The sequence below is a fragment of the Choristoneura fumiferana genome, chromosome 21 (assembly GCF_025370935.1).
Source record: "Choristoneura fumiferana chromosome 21, NRCan_CFum_1, whole genome shotgun sequence".
NCBI lineage: Eukaryota > Metazoa > Arthropoda > Insecta > Lepidoptera > Tortricidae > Choristoneura > Choristoneura fumiferana.
Genome location: NC_133492.1, coordinates 17,305,143 through 17,325,453, shown reverse-complemented (window position 1 = coordinate 17,325,453; position 20,311 = coordinate 17,305,143). Strand labels below are relative to the sequence as shown.

Here is a 20,311-nt window from a genome sequence, read left to right as displayed (position 1 = left end):
AATTTTGGAGGTCATCCGCGTATAGGTGATATTTACAATGCATAAATTAAAACTCCACAGGTTTTATTTAAACAGCGGCAATACGTAACTAGTAATAAAAAAAATTTCGCTAGGTATTTAAATTGATTGATAATTTTTATGAGTTTTTTTTTAATTATTTTAAACTTTTTTTGTTTCCGTTTATTGTTTTATGGTGGCAACCCATCTGCTTACATTTTTGATCTCGAATCCCGTTTCAGATTATAATAATATTCATAATACTTATCTTAAAGGTTAGTGATTTATCGATGTTTTCTTATGGAAGTATTATCAAGGTACCTTCCACTTTGAGGCCTACTAAGTTTGTGTCACAAGTGAAATAACTTTTATTTAACATGTTTAATAATCAATAAAATCGTGTTGAAACTTTATCACTATGTTAAATAGTAAAATAAAATGTTTACCCCCTGTTTCACCATCCATTGATTAAATTTATTTGACGGATAAATGTGATCCCGTCTCTGTTTGTTTTGTTCGAATAGACGGAGACAGCATCACATTTATCCGTCAGTTAAAGTTAATAAATGTTTTCAACAGTAGAGTAAGGGGCTGTTTCACCATCCATTAATTAGCGTTAACCGACGGTTAAATGTGATGCCAAAATGTGTTTTTGACTATGAGTGAGAATCACGAAAGTTTGAAATGTTATAAATGTGATGCCGTCTCCGTCTATTCGAACAAAACAAATAGAGACGGCATCACACCTAACCGCCAGTTAACACTAATCATTCCTTTGCAATTTGTAAACTTTACACTTGCTTACAAAAATGAAAAAATACAACTTCACGAACTAAAGTTATTTAAATAAAAAAAAAAACACATTTTTAGAGTTCCGTAGCAAGAATGGCATTTTTTCGAATTAAATAATTACAAATAACATACTTATAAACTACGGTAGGTATAAAATAATAAAATAAATAATTAACAATATAATAAAAGAGGGATGTAAAGGGTCCCTTACTTTAAAAAAAAAAAACTAAAACTAAATATCAACTATTATCTACGTTCAGTGGAAGTGTAGAATGCTTACACACAGTCAGAAATTTTAAAAAGAGGATAAAATAAATAATATATTGGAGATTTATAGTCTCCCAATGTCATAAATATACTTAATTCTAAAATATACATTTCAAGCATACAATCGAAGCGAACACACGTAAAGCCGCGTCTTCACTTAGTACTCGGAACAGTTCTGAGCGAGCAATCGTTTGTTTTAGAGATGGGTACAGGAATGATATACACAAAAGAGCTATATCAGTTCCGTTGAACTGTATCACCCCACCCACTAGATGGACTGACGACATCGTGAGAGTTGCGGGCAACCGGTGGATGCGAGTGGCGAGTTGTCGTTCATTGTGGCGTTCTAGGGGAGGCCTTTGTTCAGCAGTGGATATCTTTTCGGATGATGATTATGAACTTTATCAGTCTTTATATCAGTTCAAATTCAAATGTATCATCTTATCATTAAGCTCACTTGCACAGATTCTTATTTTTCCTTATATAATGCAATAATGGCTGGCTAAATTCTGATGTTGTCATGATCATGCATTTGTCATTTATTGACAACCAAATATCATCGAAGGAGAATACAAGTTACAATAATCGCTTGCACGCCCCGTGTTTTTATTTAAGCGAGCGATCGCATGAAAGTGATTTGAGATAACAAAAAATTAAATAGCCCAATAAGCTGAAAATCAAAAAAATAATAAACCTTTTTTTTAATTAACCTTAATTTAGGTACTAGTTTGAAGTCGGTGCCTCAGCACGAGCCAGGAGGAGTGAAAGAAGCCCATCAGGTAGACGACTATTGGGTCCACTCCTGATAGCTAGTGCTGAGGCACAGACTTCAAACTAGTACCTAGATTAAGGTTAATTAAAAAACCGGCCAAAAGCGTGTCGGACATGCCCAAAATAGGTTCCGTAGCCATTACGAAAAATTAAGTAATATTTTTCCAAGGATTTCGTATTTATACGGAATCTTCCAAGTATATTTTATAACTTAGGCTGCTATTTACGCGTGGCCTAGTGGTTTGACCTAACGCCTCTCAAGCAGAGGGTCGTAGGTTCAAACCCGGCTCGCACCTCGGAGTTTTTCGAAATTCATGTGCGAAATTTAATTTGAAATTACCACGAGCTTGCGGTGAAGGAAAAAACATCGTGAGGAACCTGCACTAACCTGCGAAGCAATTCAATGGTGCGTGTGAAGTTCCCGATCCGACTGGGCCCGCGTGGGAACTACGCCCAAGCCCTCTTGTTCTGAGAGGAGGCCTGTGCCCAGCAGTGGGACGTATATAGGCTGGGATGATGATGATGAAACTTAGCCGTTATAGTTTTCCTTGAAAGTTTGATATACTTACTACCATCCTGATTTTTTTCAATTTTTTCCAAATTTTTTTTTATTTAATTTTCTTTTCCCACCGTCGGGACAGTTTTTTTCCAAATTCAAATACCTAATACCAACTTCAAGGTATACCCTACCCAATAAAAAAAGAATTATCAAAATCGGACCACTCTGTAAAAAGTTATGCCTGGTCATACATTACAATCAGTGACTGAACAATCAATCATCCCCTGTTTTCCTACCCTTAGGGTAGGAAGTTTTCACCAAAATTATATGGTATTCTTTTTATGGTATTATTTCCAATAAAAAAGAATTATCAAAATCAGACTACTCTGTAAAAAGTAAGGCAATACATACGTTTCGTTCTGCGAGCTACTGATACGAGTACCTATAATAGTGAGCTAAATGAGTGATATATATCTCAGTGAGTAAATGATACATATTTTCCAATTGATTAGCGTTTCCCATCTCTAGTTCGTTCGTTCGGTAGGTACCTGCACGGAAACAGATGTTTGCTTTATACAGCGTAGGTATCATTGTATAGGTATCATTTGTTCAAAACGAAATGTTTGTTCAGAGCACTACGTGAAACCGCGGCTTTACACGAATATTCGTGTAACCTGTGTTCGCTTCGACTTATTAATAATATAATTTATTTATTCAGGTACATAGGCCATATAGTAAATGTAAAATTAAAAATGAAAGAAAAATAAAAGATTTTTACAGTTTTTTTCTGTTTTAAAAGAGTTAAAGAGATTAGAGATTATTTTACGAGAGCTGGCCAATAGTAGAGACGAGTGGAATAAGAGAGGGGAGGCTTTTGCCCTGCAGTGGGACACATTATAAGCTAGTTAAAAAAAAGAAAGAGATTAAGATAAAATAACGACCAGATGGCCTAGTGGTTAGAGAACCTGACTACGAAGCTTGAGGTCCCGGGTTCGATTCCCGTGTCGGGCAGATATTTGTATGAAAAATACGAATGTTTGTTCTCGGGTCTTGGTGTTTACTATGTATTTTAAGTATGTATCTATCTTATAATTATATTTATCCTGCTTAGTACCCATAACACAGCTTTGCTAAGCGTATTACTTTGGGACTAGGTCAATTGGTGTGAATTGTCCCGTGATATTTATTTATTTATTTATTAAAACGGCTAACGGGTGCGATGCTTTTTTTCGAACGGACTACAGCACGAGTACTTGGAGTTAACACTTGACAGATGGGCGTGCCTTCAGTCAATTTTCAACTTTGACGTCATACAAATAAAGCCATTTTGGTGTACCGCTACCCATGTTTACAGATTATGTAAAAACAATTTTATTTGTATGAACTCAAAGTTGAAAATTGACTGAAGGCACGCCCTTAATATTAAGTAGACGGCTTTATGCACGTACATAATGTCCAACTTAGATAAACCCTGCTTATTATGGTCAGCCGTACTGTTGTCCCGCCACCTGTCTTGTGTTGTCTGTTGAGAAAGATGACCTCATCTTTCTCTTTGGAAAATATTTTTCTATGAAAATATAAACTGAGACATGGATGCACAGAAAAACCAGAAAAAGAGACCAGCACTGGGAATCGAACCCAGGTCCTCAGCAAACCGTGCTGCGTGCTAAAACTCCTACACCACTGCTGGACAGGAATCAAGACACGAATATTTCCTATGCATACATATCTCTGGTCGCTTATTTCTACTACGCTACTTAAGCAGCAGCACTAGCGACATCTATGTTTCGTCGACAGACGTCACATTCTTCCGGAACTAACCGCTCACCCAGACAAGAGATGTCGCTACTAGGCAATCAAAATAATGATTGTTTTTTTTTTTTGAGTTTTGGTATTTTTTATTACAACTCCAAATTTGTTCCTTTTACGGGTATCCCGTGAAACCATATCGAAATTTGTTCTTTCACGAGATACCTACCCGTTAAAGTAACAAATTTGGAGTTGAAATAAAAAATACAAAAACTCCAAAAAAAACCTATCATTTTTCTACGAACTATCCATATTTTATCAAACTATTATTCGTATGTAAACCATTATGGTTGTTTCGTCTCGCGCTAAACACTCTACTTTTCACTTTGAAAGCGAAAAAAAATATTCTGTTCAAAATTACAATATTATTTTTTAAAAACACGCTCGGATAATGGACAGGCCCATCTGTTCAAAATTGAAATAGCAAAAAAAAAATATTGCGTGGTTTTTTCTTTAATTGTTTATGAAGTGATGCTTTAAAAGCTTGCATATTTAGCCAACAGTTTCAAAAATGAAAACTATTTTAAAACTAATGGACTATGCATAATAAAATGAATTTGGCTAAGGGACATCCTCCATATCGTTGAAATCTCACCGTTTAACGATTTGCCTAGTGAAGTTTAGGCAGATCATGAAATTCCTAAGCATATCATGAAACGCCGCCATTTCATGATTTGGCCAGTTTAGGCAGATCATTAAATTGCTAGGCATATCATAAAACATCGTCATAACTCTTCTGGCACTTCGCCGGCCGCTGCCGCGGCACGCTTGCTTCGCTCGCCCGGCTCGTGCGTTGTGGTCACAATTCATTCATACTAACCACTCCTCGCTTCACTCGTCGTACCTAAATTTTTATTATTTTCGGTAAATCACGATGTCCCGGTATAGAGCTAGGAATATCGATGAATGCGTTGCTCTAATCGATCTGCCGTATTGTTTCTCAGGCACATCGTGATATGCCTGGCCAACTTTCAGGCATATCATGAAATGGTGGCATTTCATGATCTGGCGGATTTTACGATCGGCCGCCGACACAGACACCGACATGTTAAAGATTTCTTATTATGTACTCGTTACCTACGAGCCATTAGCCGTTCAGACGTGATGAAGTAACAAACAAACAGACTTACAAACTTTCGCATTTATAATATAAGTAGGTAGGTATATGTACAAAATTCCACTGCCATTCATTCTACGGCATTTTGTTGTGTGCGTCACCTCAACTCTTTATGCAGACTGCAGACCTATGAAGTCAATCGTGTTTTAACCATTCTAGTCAAGATACCCATTTAGTAGTAATATCACCTCTGCTCGTGACAGACAACATTTTACCATGCTCTTGCTAATTGTTGTTTTCTTGCTAGCAGGCCTGTGGGTGTACAGTTATGCGCGGGGCAGTACTGGCGGCGCCGCGGTCTGCCGTACGAACACTCCTGGCCTTACTGGGGAGCCGCGCGTGGTCCTACTTCTTTCAAGAAAACCTTTTTCAATATGCTGAGCGCATGTACCTGAAGCATCAAGGAGCTATTGCCGTCGGCCTCGACAGCGGCTCACGCCGTGAGCTTCTCATCCGAGACCCCGCGTTCATCAGACATATATTTATCACGGACTTCGCCAACTACGCGAGCCGAGCATTAAATGATTTCCCTGCGGACGAGGTTGAGCCGCTGCGGCGTAATATGCTGGCGTTGGAGGGCGAGCACTGGCGCTGGCTGCGGCACGTGCTGGCGCCAGCCTTCACACGCACGCGCCTCAAAGCCGTGTTCCCCCTGGTGAGAGAACTGGCCGAGCGCCTGCGCGCGCGCGTGTCCGGCCTCGCCCCGTCCCCGTCGACGCGCGTGAGCTCATGTCGCATTATACCGTCGACTTCGTCTGCGCTTACGGCTTCGGACTCGACGCAAACTCCATAAACAACAAGGACAATATTTTATACCAACTCGCCACCAAAATATTTCGCAAAGACATTTTAGATTCTCTCGTCATAAACTTAAAAGAGATGTTGCCTAGAACTTGCAAGAGAATAAAATACTTAGGAAGGATTGAGCAAGATATTTTTGATTTGGTAAACAGTATTCAGGTAGAAGAGATTTACAAGCCCAGCGGTCGGAATGATTTCATGGACCTATTGTTAAGCATCAGACAGCGGCAAGCTAAAGAAAAGAGAACGGATGACGTGTGGATAATGGACGATAAGCTATTAGCGGCGCAGGCGTTTCTGTTCTTCGGGGCGGGATTTGAAACATCTGCTTCTGCTACCAGCTACACGCTGCACATGTTCGCGCAACACCAAGAGGCGCAGGAGCGCGCTCGGGCTGAAGTGCTCGCAACACTGGCGCGACACAACGGTGTAATAACCTATGAAGCAGTCAAAGAAATGACTTACTTGACGTGGGCTCTCAAAGAAAGCATGCGATTGGTTCCACCAGTAGGGAACGTCAATCGAAAAGTTTTAAGATCCTGCTACCTCCCAGGCGTGGGACAACTAGACCCAGGAATACGAATCTTAGTGTCAGCTTGCGCATTTCACCGGGACCCCCGGTATTTCCCGGAACCGGATGAATTTCGTCCAGAGCGGTTTAATCCGGACAACCTCACACCGGGTGCTAAGCTTGCATATATACCATTTGGAGTCGGACCACGGGCTTGCATTGGTAAGTAAGGCCTTACTTATAGAACTTTACTGTCACTTGTCGAACCTTGCTCTTTTTATAAGTACCAGGGGGGTTGCACTGGGCGGAGAGCGTCGCATTTTACGCCTACCACTTGGCGCCCTTGAGGTGAGATTTTAGTCCAGGGCCGTTCTGACCTTGCGCTTGAAGCAACATCTGGACAGTTAGAACATTTCTGAGGGCAATCGTCAATATAAATAAAGAAAGAAAGAAAGAAAATACATTTATTTAACACCACAAAAACATCATAATTAACATAATAATAGAACAAAGACAAGATATACATGACGTAATGACATATATCACGCAAGCTCAGCTTAGATCTGGAAGAAAAATTGTGCAAGTTGTGTTACGTTGCTCGTCTCGACTGACCAAGTGACCACCTCAAACTCGTTTGTCGTTTGCTTTACTAACGGCCTCGAGATGTAATGCAACTTGCGCAAATTTTCTTCAGGTCTAAACTGGGCATTATGGACGTTAAGTTTGTTGTGTGCATGCATGTGCATATGTATGTTATGTTAAATTTCATTTTAGGTACACCCGCGAGATAGCGCTTCTTACCATACATGCAAATCTGGCCATATAGTTGCCACTCTTTTTCTATATAGGTACTTATACTCTTTGGTATCACGTATCATGACGTATGCTTAGCGTGACAGACAACCCTACACGACACGTGCTGCGCCCCTCCCTCCCTCCTGTGCGTATGAATAGAAATGCAATAGACAGGAAAGCATAAAGTAATTCTTGAGTTTGGAGTAAAACATCTGTAGGTACTATTACTATTACTTATTCCGTGTTCATACTTTCGACAAAATAATGAAGTTACCATATTATTTAGTTTGCTTAAAGTCTGATACCATTAGTCATTACGTAAACATAATGCGTGCTATCAAAATTAAGTCGTGCTTCGGTGTTTGTGACTATCCAAAATCACACGGGAGAAGGTGCGGGATGCTGCGTTGTTGAATCGCGGGCTCTATGACCAGTTCCGAGATAATGGCTCGGGTAACAGGGACTCGATCGAAGGGGAAGGCGACGAGCGGAGGAGGTACCAGACAGTTCGCTACCGAAAGGGACGTTTTGCATCTGTTCGCTGCTCTGCTGGTTCAGACCTGACGTTCCTCAAGGCGGTGGAATGCCGTAAGCATATTTACTTATGGAATATGGTCTCCGGAGCAGACCTACAAACCCTACAAACCCACAAACCTACCTACAAACTCAGAGCCCAGAAAGCACCTTCTCAGTCGAAGAGCTTAAGGGTCAGTATAAATCTCTTAAAATTGTAGTCCCACCAAATATGTACGAGCGACGCCTGCCCGTCAGAAGACAGTCCGTGGAAATCAGAAGACAGTTCCCTATTATATTCCCCCTAATGCTAGAGACAATTTATATGCGCTGGTTTGAAACAGTGGAGCAAGTGATTGGCACTCTCAATGGCGTAGTGGTTATAGTTGGTGACCTCAATTTGAACCCTATTATACTAATATATCCCTCAATATTTTATCAACCGACTTCAAAAAAAGGAGGAGGCTCTCAATTCGTCTGCATGTTTTTTGTATGTTTCTTACGCGATAACTAATTATTTTTTCTGTCTAAAGAATATACAATATACATACTTTCGAGGTGGTCCCATTGTCACCATGTCAGGATCTGATGATGGGATTCTAGGGAAATCGAGGGCAACCCTCAAATTTTATAAGCACACCTATAGCGGATTTTGGCATTTTTAACAACAAGTCAAGTATAGTCACGTGCATTAAAATCTAAACGATTCCCTATTTTCAAAAATACTTATATATTTACGCAATTTTTTATCTAAATACACATGCATCAAGTTAAAAGTACCCAAAAAAGTGTCGCGACTGGCAATTTAATTTTAATTTTTCAAATATTTGACTGTTATTGATTATGTTATTATTTATTTTGTAATTATATTTTTTGGCAATTTTGACGTTATTTTATTTTAATTATATCACTCCGACATATGTTTGCACGCCTGCATACAGGCTGAATACACTGGACATAAAAATTAACAATGTAACATCTTCGCAACTGTAGAACTGTAGTCTGAGAAAATAAATTCTTTGAATCTTTGAAAAACCCACCAAAATAATGTACACGATATTTTTAGTAAAATTAAGCATCACCTCAATCACAATATTTTATACGGTATTTGCTCCCATTTTTAAATATACGTGAAAAATTGTAAATTATATCTACAACTCAGTGTCATTAACATGTTAACAAACAATTACGTTTGCTTCATTTTTCACAGCAATATAATACACGTGGTCTTGACGTTACTCGCAAATTGCAAGGAAAGTTGACAGTCATTTTTACTTCAAAATTCGAAAATCGAAGTTTGTATCGTATTAAATAATATCGGCGTCAGCGCTACGATACGAACTTCGAATAGTCCTTCTGCAAACAAACGTAGTTTCGTTTTAATTTACAAGCGCACTACAGATCAAAACGCTACTTTGTAACTATAATGGGAGCAGCCATTACGATACGATGCTTATAATTAGGTTTGTTTAAAATAAAATGTTCTTAAAATTAATTTGATTTTATTTTGTTACATTGAATATGAACGAAAACTAATTATAAGCATCATAACAAAAAAGTAAAACCGACTCCAAAAAAATAAAAAATAACAAAAAATGGAATCTACTACAAAACCCTTGAAAATATTTTTCTAGGTACGTACTAGCTCGAAGTCGGTGCCTCAGCACAGCCAGCAGGAGTGGGATAATAGTCGTCTACTTCTTTTACATACTATGGGTTTCAATCCCGCCTGATGGGTCGTGCTGAGTGACCGACTTCGAGCTAGTACGTACCTAGAAAAATATTTTCAAGGGTTTTGTAGCCGAGCCAAGCGAATAAATAAATCATTAATTCATTCATTCATTCGATACCGCATATACCGGGAAGTTGGATAAACTAAATTCATTTTGACCTTTAGTCAAAAGTATTTATTTACCAGAAGGAAGAAAGGAAGGTTATTGTATATTTTTTATTACAGTGTATTTAGCCTGCACGCAGGCGTGCAAATGTGTTGAAGGCGACTAATTATTTTAATACAAATTCAAATTTCTTATGTCAAATATCAAATTAGAATAGATCAAAAATCATAAAAATAATCAAAATTATAAGTTTATAAGGTCAATTATCATTTTCAAATAATACAAAATACCCAAAATTATGTAAATTTTTCTACAAATTATAGCTCTTAACGGTATAAAAACATCTGTCGAGAAGCCAACTCGTCAACTTCTTAAAACTATTTCCCCGGAGAGCCTGAATGTCCTGCGGCAGGTTGTTAATATACAATTTAATGCACATGTTGACCGCATTTACTCGCGCGAGCTTTGTACAGCAGGTCCATGATCCCTTTTCTGGCTTTTCTGGTCTGTCTGAGCATCATGTCACTACGTTTTTAGAAATAAGATTGATGCGCCAAACAATTGGTATTTTTTATTATTTTCACTTTAAAGTTTATTCGAAGCAGCAATGTAAAGGAAAATGTTTCATGTTTGTAGCGTGACAGGCGACGTCAGTTGGGTTCTAGGATGGCGTACATTAACAGTATTTAATTTGTATGAAAAAGGGAAAATCTAAGGACTCCATTGTTTAATTTTTTTAAAGTCACTGAACTGATATTGTTCAGTTTGACGAGTACGATCTACGTTTTAATTATTTACTCGTATTACACCCGGTATTTATTATTTAATATTCCATAAATTTGGATCTGTTAGTTCCTGTTCCATAAACTCCTGCAGAGAGTACCTACCTACAGACAAACTTTTCAAACTTTTCTTATTGGTTGCTATAAGGGCCGGTACAGACGGACAGCATTTAAACTGTAACTTAGCAGCAAAATGGCTGTTCGAGTGCAGTTGGTGTAACTGCATCAAAACTGCAAACCGACTATGCAGTCCGCTTGCAGTTGCCGTGCAGTCCCTGTCAACCGCACACCGACTGCAAGCTGTCTGCACGGTCGTAATGCAACAATACCCTTGGTGTTGCAGATGTTTATGGGCGGTGGTGATCTCTTACCATCAGGAGACCCACTTGCTCATTTTCCATCCAGTCGAATAAAAAAAATGCAGTTGTACAATGCAGTCGTTCTTGTCGTATTGTACTGCGTTGCGGTGTTCAATAATAAATAACAGATTGTGTAATATATTATCTTTATAGCAACCCAAGCCGCAAGCTTCCAACCTAATCAACTAGGTCTATCGGGGAGGTCAATGTCCAACAATGGATATCCTATGGCTGACGATGATTGCGTTTGTTGCAGGCGAGCAGATGGCGATGCTGGTATCGGTATCGGGGCTGGCGGCGGTGCTGGCGGGGGCGCGCGTGGCCCCCGCGCGGGGATTGGCCCCCGCGCCCCCACCCGCGCTCGCACCTGGTGCAGTCGGTGGTAGGAGGATTACCGCTTGTCTTCCATGCCTTACAAGATCTAAAAACTTAAACAATAATGTGGAGCCTGGCTCCTCAATGAAAGGTGGGGTGGTATTAAGCCCTTATAAATAATTAGGTACCTACGTTAGAAAAAAATAATACACTCAACACCGTTCACTTCGTTCCGTTGTACGTCGTCAACAATAGTAGATTGTTCAACAAGGGACTAAAACAAGCCATAATGACACGAGATGTTTAGCCACCCGAGCAGAGCGAGGTTTAAATTATTTTTGACGACACTCCATGAAGCGCTTCCCTTGTTTTTAGATTTTTTATAAATTGAATCTTGTTTATTTGCTGAGATTGTAGCATGCATTTTTTTGGGCTTTTGGAATACGTTAAATAAATAAGTTTGGATTTTTTTTTGTCTTGATGCTCCATGCGATATTTAAAATATGTCTTTTTTACTACAACATGCCCTTAAACCTCTTCGTAATCCATTTATTTTTTCATATTTATTCTTTATTTTCCCTCGAGTCAGTGGAAAACACAGATTAAAAAAGAGCACGAGAGTGTCATGATAATATATCTCAAACCTTCTTTAAAATGAGAGTGGGCGAGTCCAATTAATATTATGTAGCAAATGACGTATTAATATTGTATTACTCTGTAAGTAGGTACATTACGTATTAATCTACAATACATACACATAAATAAATAAATACATACATACGTCGAAAAACATAATCGGAATATGTTTTGGTGAGAATCGGTAAGGAGGTAGATCTTTTTTTGAGAGTGGGCGAGTCCAATTAATATTATGTAGTATGACGTATTAATGTTGTTTGTCCAAGTAAAGTAAAAAAAATAAAATGATGACTTCATCTTATTACTTCTTTTATTAAATAAGTATTATTGCGACTTGACAAAAAATGTTTAGAACCCCTGCTTCTGTGACCTTCTAGAGTCCAATGTTATCTGGAATGGATTATAGTTATTTTGATAGCAATTCGACCCATTTATTTGGAATATAAATGAAGTGTCATAGGCTTTATGAAAGAGATGAATCCCAATAGGTAGGTGCAAAGAAATAAATTGCCACTGGATTTAGATCGTGATTACCAAATATACAGTATCTCACAAATATACATATCTTTGCGTTCATGTCCTCACAGTGTGTATGTTTTTGTGTTAAATTTAATGCTGAGTGAGACCCAATTTATACTATTCGATGTTCATTTGATTTTTTACAGTTATAAAAAAATAATTCCATTTTATGCATGCCATTTTGGAATATTATATACCTTGTGTCATTTAGACAGTTTTGACGAATCTAATGAATAGCTCATATGTTGAAAACCGTCCAGCCGTTTAGGCTAGAGAAGACTAATGAATACCTCTATTTTTATTTTAATCTGGTGAATATGTACCTATTGTTTGAACCAAAAGAGACTTGGATGAAGTTTTTTTTTTACTTCTCTGACATACGAGGGGTTAATAGACATTAAACACGATAAATATAAAACATAACCCTCCTTCTGGTAGTCGGGTAATAAATAACTAAACAAGTGCTACACTGCAATAAAATAAAACACAACAAATAAAATTAAAAATGTATTTATTTTTCGATTTGCCTACAGCTGTATTTTAATCCTTACACATCTAGTTTTAATTCTAGTTATGACTAAAAATTATATTATTTCATTTATCATTTGTATACACATATTTACAAAATAAAATAAGTTTATTGCATTTTTGTACTTTTAAAACTAATATAAAAGGCCAAAGATTTCTTAAAAGATCCAGTCTACAAAAAATCCTAAAATATAAATGGCTTTGAAAAAATAAAAATAAACTTAGAAGTAAAATAAAAATAAATAATTTTCTTAAACCTAAATAAGCAAAACATTTTTTTCTGAATAGAAAAAAACCGTCTGTTGCATTTAAATTATAATATTGACATTATATTCCAAATCACTAGTTAAGTAATAATAAATTTCATAGTGATGGAAAACAAAAAAAAAATTAAAAACTATAAAAACTTTATTCAGCGTGTTTTAGTTTCATTTTTGACATTAATCAATATAACATAAATTAAACATTAGTGACGTGGTAAATATAACATCGCCACTATCGATTAAAATCAAAATGGTCGTATTCTTTTAAAGACTTTATTATGCATAGCATCATCTCACTTAATACTGCCGACGAGATCGTCCGGCTTAAAGATACTCCGCTCCATTCTTGACTTCTACTCAGAAACAGATTGCCTTATTCGTCTGATCCTGTGCAAAGCGCATGCTACCAGCTCTACAATAGCAACGCTATAAGCGAACAGCTCACGTCAGTGTCATCTTGACAGTTAGAGTATGAAACTGACAGGACATTGAAGTGATGCTCTACGTTTCGGATATCGATAAAAAGTTTGGACAAAATGAGAAATCCGCGGGACGATCTCAGGGAAGTATACCTCCAACAATAAACACTATTATTTTATTAATTTATCTTATGCAATGTTATTATTATCGTATTGCATGGGAATCAACACCTATTTTGTGTTGTTTATAAGTGTACTATTTCAAATTATGTAACAACAATTGGTAACGTATCCATCAGCACATTGGTTCAAAATATTACTTGAATAGGGTCGATCTCACTACATCATTAGTAAACATTAGTTTATTATTATTTATTATGGCAACTCCTCATGTATATTGTATTAATCTAATTTTTCTCATTGCACAGTCATGTCAGTTTAACTTTTTAATATGACTCATTTAATTTGGCAGTGTATCATGAACACTTTTTTTTCAACGTAGCATAAAAAATAATTGTTATTTTTTAACATACAAGTCTTCATTACACGAAAATGAACTTAAGTGTAAAAAATAACAACAACTTCGGTTAAATATTTTGCCAATTTGCATACTGTACAAATTATACCACAATACGTACGTCTGCTGACAGTTTGGAGTCGATTCAATCCGTTCACAGATAAAAAAATATTTAAGCTGTACTCTGCCAAAAAACAATAGTAACACTTTTTTAATGAAACTCGTTTTCAAAAATCTTTTTTTATCTTAAAAATATTAGAAGTCACACTAGAAACCTGTATAGGTCGCTAATAAACCGATTTTTAGAGTTCTATTTCCCTACAAGGAACTTTTATAGTTTAGAGACTGTTAGTGCTAGAAAGTTTTGCATGAGTATGGTATTGTATAAATGTAACTACTCCATGAGGCTGGTAAAATAACATTTCTAAAAATAAAAACAATCATTTCGAGAATGAACACAGATTTGATAATTTCTTGACTATAGTCTCCACTCCAAAACAACTTAATTTCAATATTAAATCAAAATTTAGCCTGTGACCGGATAAATCGTCTCTCACCCGCTAGACATACCACCTCCGCACTCAACGCTTAGGCGGCGCTATCTTCACAGACACGTATAACCTTAGCGGCGCTGGCACACTCACGTCCACACTCCTCCTTCTCCTGCCAGGGGGGGCTACGAACCTCGCTTCCAACTCCAGCTGCTGCTCGAGCACTGTGGCTGGCTTAAGGTGTTTCCGCAGTCGCAGCGCCCAGGCGCCATCTCGTTTGGAGAGCACGAAGTTTCTGTCGGCGTCCCCGTAGGCGATGCGGTAGTGTGGGCGAGCGACGCCCTCTGCCGGCAACAGGCGGAGCAGCGGCGCGCGGCCCCACGTTTGTTTAGGTGTCGCTGTCACGACGATCAGCTCGGCTTCGGGCTCGAGCAATGAGCGGCGGCCTGTGAAAGGCGTTTCATGTCAATTGGGTAGTTTTCTGGGTAAAAAAATATAATGATCTATTTAGATCATTATTTAGATTATTATTTTCTCATAATCAAATAAAATGACAAAGATGAAGCGCGTCAAAGTTCGGGAGAGGGGTCCGTGCGTGACGTCACTCCTTGTAAACAGTGTACGGTCGCGATCGTTAATTTGGGACCCATTTCGTGAAAAAGCCCTTTGAATTATTATACAAAATGACAGATATTCGATCTTAAGTGGGTCCCAAATTACCGATCGGTGACTGTAGGTAGTCGTGAGACGTAGGTCCCCGAATGCTTTATGACTAGTTCTCTGTAATGTTATAAATCATCTAACCTTATTTTTGTAACATTTTGAAGGTAATCCATATTTCTAAAACACACGGATTGCTACCACCATCTTGCTCGCTAATCCTGCCGTGCACTGTTGTGTTTCGGGGTGGAGAGTAAGACAGCCGGTGAAATTATTGGCACGTGAGGTATCCCATCTTAGGCCTCTAGGTTGGTTGGGTTGGTTGGTTGGTTGTAGATATTTATGGGCGGTGGTGATCTCTTACCATCAGGAGACTCACTTGCTAGATTGCCATCCAGTCGAATAAAAAAAAAACATTTCTTGTTAACTAATTATTTTACTCTTAATTAAAATTTAAAAGCCCTTAGAAACAACTATTCGAATGTAAATATTACGTACAAATTTCCACGAAAAACATTATCATGGGTATAATAATTAGTGCTATATTAAGGCAGCCTTAATTACTTCTCTTTTAATTAATTGCCTACGTAATAGATTTTAGTTTATCTTAAACATGACAGAAGTCCGTAACCTAATATTACGAGTACTTTACGAATATAAAATATATAACTAAATATTATACATAATTTTGCGACTAAACCTCCTCGACAGAAAATACAATGTTAGATTTTTATTAGTAAAATGGAAATACTAATAAATTTGATTATTATATGCGTTTTATTTTACCCATAAAACTCAAATGTTTTTTATTGTCTCTTAGGTATAGCACTTAAATAATTATCTTATTATTCTAAACACTCATTTTGAGTTCAATCGTCGATATGTCGTAATCTTCATATTTTAATAAATAGTTTTTGACGGCTTTGTATTTAGAGTTATCATCCACTTCATCCAGTCAAAGATAAAATCCTATGTGCATCGTTTTTACTTAATAAACTAATTACCTTGCTATTCTTAGAAGATACCTTGTATAATATCCCCAAGGAGTTTAATTACATAATATACATTATAAGTAGGGGTACATTATGTACTCACGTCTGGATCGCCGCCTTCGCCGCCTCATGACAGTCGTACCGTTGGCGAACACTATGCCTTCGTCGGGGGCCCTTCTTCTGCGTCCGTTCATCTGAAAACAATGTGCTATTAAGACACTGAATAAACAGGTATTCTCTGTGATGGCAGTGTACTACGAGTAAAATGTCTATCCTTACTAATAGGACAGAGGCGGGATGCTAGATGAAATGATGAAAGTGTTGACAGACAAAAAAATCTAAGTTTCATTGAAGAAGTATTTAATAGCAATGTGTCCCTATAATTTATTTATTTTGCAGGCGGTAGGACCTTGTGCAAGGTCCGCCTGGATTGCTACCACCATCTTGCTCGCTAATCCTGCCGTGAAGCAGCAGTGCTTGCACTGTTGTGTTTCGTCGTGGAGAGTAAAACAGCCGGTGAAATTACTGGCACTTGAGGCATCCCATCTTAGGCCTCTAGGTTGGCAACGCATCTGTAATACCCCTGGTGTTGCAGATGTTTATGGGCGGTGGTCATCTCTTACCATCAGGAGACCCAGTTGCTCGTTTGCCAAAAAAAACGAATTTTATAATGATACCATTTTATTATGAACCAATTAATTCATTAGTGTAATTTAATATTGATGTAACTGTATGTTGAAATAACATGTAATATAATGATACTTTATTTAAATAATATTGATAGATATATATCCACATTTGTTCAACATTGCTACACCCAATGGGTAAAATATTATTGAGACATTCTACTAATTGCATGTTAAAATAAGATCTTCATGTACGAACATACAATTTATGATGAATAAATAAATAAAATAGAACTATTGTCTCTTTAGTTATTTAACTAATCATACATAAATCGTGATGTAAATGTTAAAGTTGTCAAACGGACCTCGCCATGCTAGCGCCAACAGCTTGTCACAGAAATCCTCAAAATCGGTGCTCATAATTATAATATTCTGAGCGGCAAGAAATCTGGCCCTCGAATGTATGCAGTAATAGGTAACTTTGTATGTAGAGTGGGTCACATTTTATGCCGCTGATTATATTTAAAAGCTGTTTGAACTCAGTTTCTCCTTTTCCATATCTTTACCTCCTGTGCTTCATATTCCCCCAACATAATATGTCAGCAATTACCTCCCAAAACAAACCGAAAAGTCACGAACCCGAAGCAAATCATAAAGGTATCATTAAAACCTATTCAGGCAGCCATCGGCGCCGATTACGTCGGCGATAAACCAGCCGAGGGCGCAACGCTATAAAATAACTTAGGGCCAATAATTATGCGTATCGAATTCACGCCTAAGCCGGGGGGGTAAGCCAGATATACGGGGATTAGGGGCACAATTTATACGCCCCCTTGCGTAGGTAAAGACGTTTGAGATCGTCCACTTGAGGGCACTAATCTGTGTGTTATAATAGAGTTGTTAATGAGACCGCTGGTCCCGTATGTGGGGCACGGGTTTACAAGGACCGGTGTATTGATAGTTTTAAAGGACTTTTAATAGGGTTCGCAAGTAAAACATCAAAAGCTTTGTAGGACATAGTAGTCTAGAATTCTGTTAAGTAACTGAGAGTTCAACAGTTGCGACCTATTCAAAATCGTGACCAGCTCAAAATTTCCCAGTAGGTAATGGATCCGGACCACCAACCAACCAACCAACCAACCAAACCCAACTAACCAACAAACCAACCAAATCAATGGAAACCCTATTTGTAATTTGTTTTTGCTTTTAATAAACCATTTTTTTTTTAAGTTTCTTAACAGAATTGTAGATTCCTGGACTTGTTTTTCCTTTTTTATTATTTTTATTAAAGTGTTCGAAGGCAGTCGGTTTTCTTTGTAATTAAATTTCTCCCTGCATGTTATATGTTTCACGGACACCAGTTTGAAATATTATAATTCTCTGTCACTCCGACATTTCTGACAAATCTAATGATACGTTATATGTTGAAACCTATTTAGCCATTTAGGCTATAGAGAGAGGACTAAAAGACATGCGTAAATAATGTACATAGGTACGCCCGAAAAACATAACCCTACTTTGAACAGTCGGGTAAAATCATAATTAACCATGGGAGGTACCCGTATACAAGCCAGAGATGGTAATGGCCAGTTATCGAGGCAATTTTGCTTCAGATATTAATTTACACCGGCTACGTGGAATAAATTACCTATCAAAGTAGTTTCTAATAACACTTAAACTTAGTAACCCTAGGTCTTAAACGGATAACAACTTAACCCGCATAATACAGGTAGGGCTGGCTCTCGAGTCTTAAGCGGCTCAATGTTAAACAGCCCGCCAGCGAACTTGAGAGTTTTTCCCAATTCAATTCTAATAAGTTAAGGGCACGCACCATTAGGTAAATGTGTTGAGCGTGTAGCTAACGAGTTTGGACCCAGTTCGAATCGTACGCAAACAAATGATTGTTGTAGAGCTGTATTGGCAAACGGGAAATCGATTAAAGTTCAGAGTTTGTTACGCTTTTCGATAAGGTTTCTTAGGGTTCCGTACCAGAAGGATAGCAAAAATAACCCACACATACTGCTGCTGCGTGATGCTAATGGCTGTCTGTGTATCACAGGTAACCTATCTTAAGAATCTTGATAGATAGACAAGTGAATAAAAAGAGGATATCTTTTCTCTGCCTGCAGCTGACTGTACTAGCATTTTAACCGGAAAGACCGGCGCGTCGTGTCGTGAGGTGGCAGAGCTCTATCGAGCGCCGTGAGACAGTCCCATACAGGAACATGGTGCAGTTGGCAGCCATTGAGGCAGCCACACTGGCATGAGCCACCAGTGGTAGAACAATCGAAGAGGCAGTAGACTGTTTGTTCAAATACCCTCAAACTTGTTACCTACATTGAAGCTGTACTAACCTTGCAACTAAAGCATCCCTCCGTGGATATCAGTTCGTTCTTTCCTCCGATCTTGTACTGGTCTCTGACCGGGAAGACCGGCGCGTCCCCGATGTCGTCAGGCGGCAGGGCCCCGTCGAGCGCCGTGAGGCAGTGCCCGGCGCCCACCAGCTGGTAGCCCGTGGGGCAGCCGCACTGGTACGAGTCGCCGAAGGCAGAACAGCCGAAGAGACAACTGGCTGTCGCGCAGCCGCCAGCCATCTGTGAGGGAATGGACTTTAGAAGTTTCTGTGCCCGTCCCTGGGCGCATCTCGCCGTGAGTGAGCGCCGAGCTGGTATGCACTGGTACGAGTGAGAAACTGGCTGTGCCAGCCATCTGTGAGGGAATGGACTTTAGAAGTTGTGTCGTTCGTTTGCGTGTTACTTAACTCATAATTTAGGAATGTTATCGAATGCTGAATCTGCCGAGTATATTGATTTGGAAATTGTTTGGAGAAGCTGAAAAATGTGACGTTTTGTTTTTTAAAATTAAAAACAAAATTATTAGTTTGACGCCAGTCTCTGCCTGCTCATAGCATCGTTGCTGTCAAAATGATGAACAGATTTGGATGTGATTCTTTTTTAGGTGAAAGCGAATTTTGAAGGTTATAAAAATCGGTTCAGGCATTTTTGAGGTATTGAAGATTGAAATGACAATGTCGGCATTTTTTAAACTTTTCCAAGTTGGTTAGGTAGTTACGCTTTGGCTTCGCCGCGGAAGTTAGGTAAAAAGAGTTGTAATTCATCGATATAGATCTTCGTAAAGTGACTTCTAAATGAACCATATTTCAATACTAGCTGTTGCCAGCGACTCCCTCTTTACTCGCTATCCCACGGGAACTATGCAACTATTCGAGATAAAAACTATCCAATTTTCTTCCCCTTGACTCAAATCTGTATACCGTTTCATCTAAATTGGTTCAACGGTTTAAACGTGAAAAGGTAACAAACAAACAAACGGAATTGCAAACTTTCGCATTTGCAATAATAGTGGAGATGGCGTGCATTGAGTAGGCAGCGCTACTCGTAGCGTAGGGCTGCGCTGTGACCCAATGCAAGTCAATGGCACTCGTATGTTACCTGTAGGCAGACGCCGTGCTCGGTGTCCCAGCCGTAGCCGCG

The 20,311-nt window shown here is 38.4% G+C and overlaps 2 protein-coding genes across 2 annotated transcripts in view; one reads left to right on the top strand and one right to left on the bottom strand.

The window, feature by feature from the left end:
• Positions 1–6,299: 6,299 nt before the first annotated feature.
• LOC141439787 (cytochrome P450 6a2-like) lies at positions 6,300–11,715 on the top strand. Its single transcript, XM_074104165.1, has 2 exons — positions 6,300–6,786; positions 11,108–11,715. Exons 1-2 carry the CDS (start codon positions 6,318–6,320, stop codon positions 11,344–11,346), a joined length of 708 nt encoding a protein of 235 aa, XP_073960266.1. The 5' UTR covers positions 6,300–6,317; the 3' UTR covers positions 11,347–11,715.
• A 1,100-nt stretch (positions 11,716–12,815) lies between these two features.
• Positions 12,816–20,311, bottom strand: part of LOC141439869 (fibrillin-1-like) — a 135,233-nt gene continuing 127,737 nt past the window's right edge. The window contains 4 exon segments of the mRNA XM_074104288.1: positions 12,816–14,985; positions 16,295–16,385; positions 19,172–19,411; positions 20,270–20,310. Of these exon segments, the coding sequence (XP_073960389.1) occupies positions 14,630–14,985; positions 16,295–16,385; positions 19,172–19,411; positions 20,270–20,310 (728 nt within the window). The 3' untranslated portion in view covers positions 12,816–14,629.

Bases quoted from the DNA above. Each gene is read 5' to 3' on its own strand.
- LOC141439787 (XM_074104165.1), top strand. From the start codon at position 6,318: ATGGACGATAAGCTATTAGCGGCGCAGGCGTTTCTGTTCTTCGGGGCG. The intron at 6,787-11,107 runs GTAAGTAAGGCC...CGTTTGTTGCAG, and splicing joins CGGACCACGGGCTTGCATTG to GCGAGCAGATGGCGATGCTG.